Source organism: Glycine max, chromosome 12, assembly GCF_000004515.6.
Source record: "Glycine max cultivar Williams 82 chromosome 12, Glycine_max_v4.0, whole genome shotgun sequence".
NCBI lineage: Eukaryota > Viridiplantae > Streptophyta > Magnoliopsida > Fabales > Fabaceae > Glycine > Glycine max.
Window position 1 is genome coordinate 13,395,910 of NC_038248.2, and position 2,691 is coordinate 13,398,600.

The 2,691-nt window shown below is 34.9% G+C and overlaps 1 protein-coding gene across 1 annotated transcript; it reads right to left on the bottom strand.

Annotated features, from left to right (window-relative positions):
- Positions 1–217: 217 nt before the first annotated feature.
- Positions 218–2,058, bottom strand: LOC100788819 (transcription factor bHLH30). The gene is made up of 2 exons (XM_003539917.4): positions 1,447–2,058; positions 218–855 (listed from the first exon to the last, which is right to left on the bottom strand). Exons 1-2 carry the CDS (start codon positions 1,747–1,749, stop codon positions 382–384), a joined length of 777 nt encoding a protein of 258 aa, XP_003539965.1. The 5' UTR covers positions 1,750–2,058; the 3' UTR covers positions 218–381.
- Positions 2,059–2,691: the final 633 nt, after the last annotated feature.

Genomic DNA, 2,691 nt, shown 5'->3' on the forward strand with positions numbered 1-2,691 from the left:
TGCTATTGTATTTGTTCTATCCTCTGCTGATAAAGAAAACCATATCTAATGTTACTTGACCACTGATTAAAGTGTACTGTGAAATCTTTCTCAAAGCCTCTAAGCCACGTCCAAAGTAGGATTAAAAGTGATGTGATCAGTTATCCATCAACCAAACTGTCAAAGCTCCTAAATATTTGTACATCCCAAACAAGATGTTCATTATCTTTTCACATGATTTATCTTCTAAGAAGTAAATTTGCAAAATATAAAGCATGGAAGAACAACCTTTCAGTATGTATACATGGTACATGAAATCACTACTATAACTCACCTCCTCATGACACTCAAACTTGGTATGGAACTATGGATATGGAGATTTAAATTACTTAACAAGGTATCTTACAAAAAATCTTCTAAAGGTGAAGAACTGAATATAGAAATCCTCCTTCTTTTCCTGGTTCCTAAAATGTCCTCTGAAACAGAAAATCTATTGAGCACTGCCTTGAGAGCTTGGTGAACAGAACCAGCGAGAAACTGACGGTATGCAGCATCTTCAAAGTTTTGTTCTTTACTACTAATTATCACAAAGACATTCTTCATCCTGCCTTCCAATGTTGCAATATCTGCCCTTGTTATCATAAGATGAAGGGCATCTAGTGCTTGTTTTATATCAGATAATAGCCCGGGTTTATATTCACAACATAGTGATGCTCTAATCGAATAAGGAAAACCATTCAACCCACCCTCCTGTTCTTCAACACTTATTTCATCATTGTCCTTTGGTATCATCAAACCTTCACAAGCTTGTGCTGCATTCTTCTTCAGCTCTTTCAAATGTCTAATAACCTCACCGAGTAATGACGCTTTGTCCATCTATATGTTCAAAAGTAAAGAAAAGAGATGTTCAAAACTTCAAACAGTGAATGCATTCTTTAAAATGTTTATTTCCACTGACATCTGAGCATAAATCAAACTATAAGCACAATTTCAAGTTCCTCTCGCCCCCTTTTAGGAAAGAAAACTCAAATTGAGTCCTTGACAATCAAAAGCAACAATTCAACTACCAACTAGCATAGTTACATACCAAAATTTCAAGTTTCCAACAATTCATTCGTACACAAGTTGAGATGGTAATGGAAGCAGAAGAGAGTGCTAATGAGTTTAATTGCTCAAAAAATACTCCAATAAGTCAAAGCTCTGATGAAGATGAATGCAAACACGATATGTACCAAATCCATCAAACTGTGACTTGTCAAACTATGCTCACAATGCAATTGCCAGTAAAAGTGATAAAAGTAAAATAAATCATTATTATACACCCTTTGAAGTTTGATCTACAATTCATGCATGACCCAATTCAACACTATTCACAATTTACTCAAATTATTTAAACACTTTCTCAGTCATTTGAAAAAGGGGAACAACAAAAAATGAAGCCTAAAAAAAGCATTATGATGAACAAACCTTCATAGCACCCGGAATCACACTGCGAAGCGTATCAAGATGTGCATTAATCCTTGCCCTCCTTTTCCTCTCTGCCTCACTATGGCTCTTCAAAGCTTCAATGCTTCTCTCAGTGGACACCCCCTTCCTTTCCAATCTCACAGGTGCCTCCACAAGCTCCCCTCTCTCCCTATCCAAAACCAGAGAGAAAGATGAACCACACCCACTTCCAATCACACCATTGCTTCCTTCAAAACCATCACTTTTCCTCTTAGGGGCATCTCCAGCAATGCCACCACCCCATAAAAAATCTTCCATTTCCATGCCTCAATAACAATACAAATAACAATAATTAAGTTACTATTCAAAAGGGTAGGTAGTTTCACAAATAGCAAGTGAAATGGGAAGTGGGGGATGTTTTGTTCTTTTTCACTGTGGGTTTGGAGTGTGTGTTTGGAACTAAAAGATTGGTGAGTGACTGAAACTGTGTCAGTGACAGCATATGAAGATGGGAAAAGATCTGAAAGGTACTAAGTAAGATTGCAGAACACTTGACCTGTGTTGTTAAGGAAGGAAGAACACACATTTTATATTGGAGTAGTTCTTTGTCCCCAACAAGATATTGGGATGCGGTTGCTGCACTATTTTATATTCTGAAACCATATTTTGTTAGATTTTGCACTATTTTATATTCAGATACTATATTTTGTTAGATTTTCAATATCTTAACCCGTACCAGAATCATGTAGAATTAATTAATTTGTTCTTTTTTTAAGGAAAAACAATAATTAAGACCTGTACTTGTTCATTCAAAGCCTCCGATAAGGTGATTTTAAAATTAGAAACTATCAAAATTGATTTTGCAGCAGTCCACATTTAAGGTGTGTCATGAATAACTCTTTTCTTCTTACCACTTCTTGTTTTCGTAACATTTATAAGCTCTCTGTCAAAAAAAAAAACATTTATAGTGAGAGCATTTTATGCAATAAAAATTGTCAAGACCTACCCAACTTCTCAACAGCATAGAAGATGGCTATTTTAGAGATTTTTTTTTCTTTGAAATCTATTCATTAAAAGGGGAATTAATGAACTGTTCAATTTTTTTTTTCTGAGTTAAAGAAGGAGCCACACTCAGATTTTTTTAAAAAAAGTCAAACTCAGAATTATGATACTTAAATTGTTCTCGTATAGTTATTTTAAATTTATATAAAAATTACAAGACAAATGCAGAGGGGACGGGCACGGGCCCTAACTTTTTTTATATAG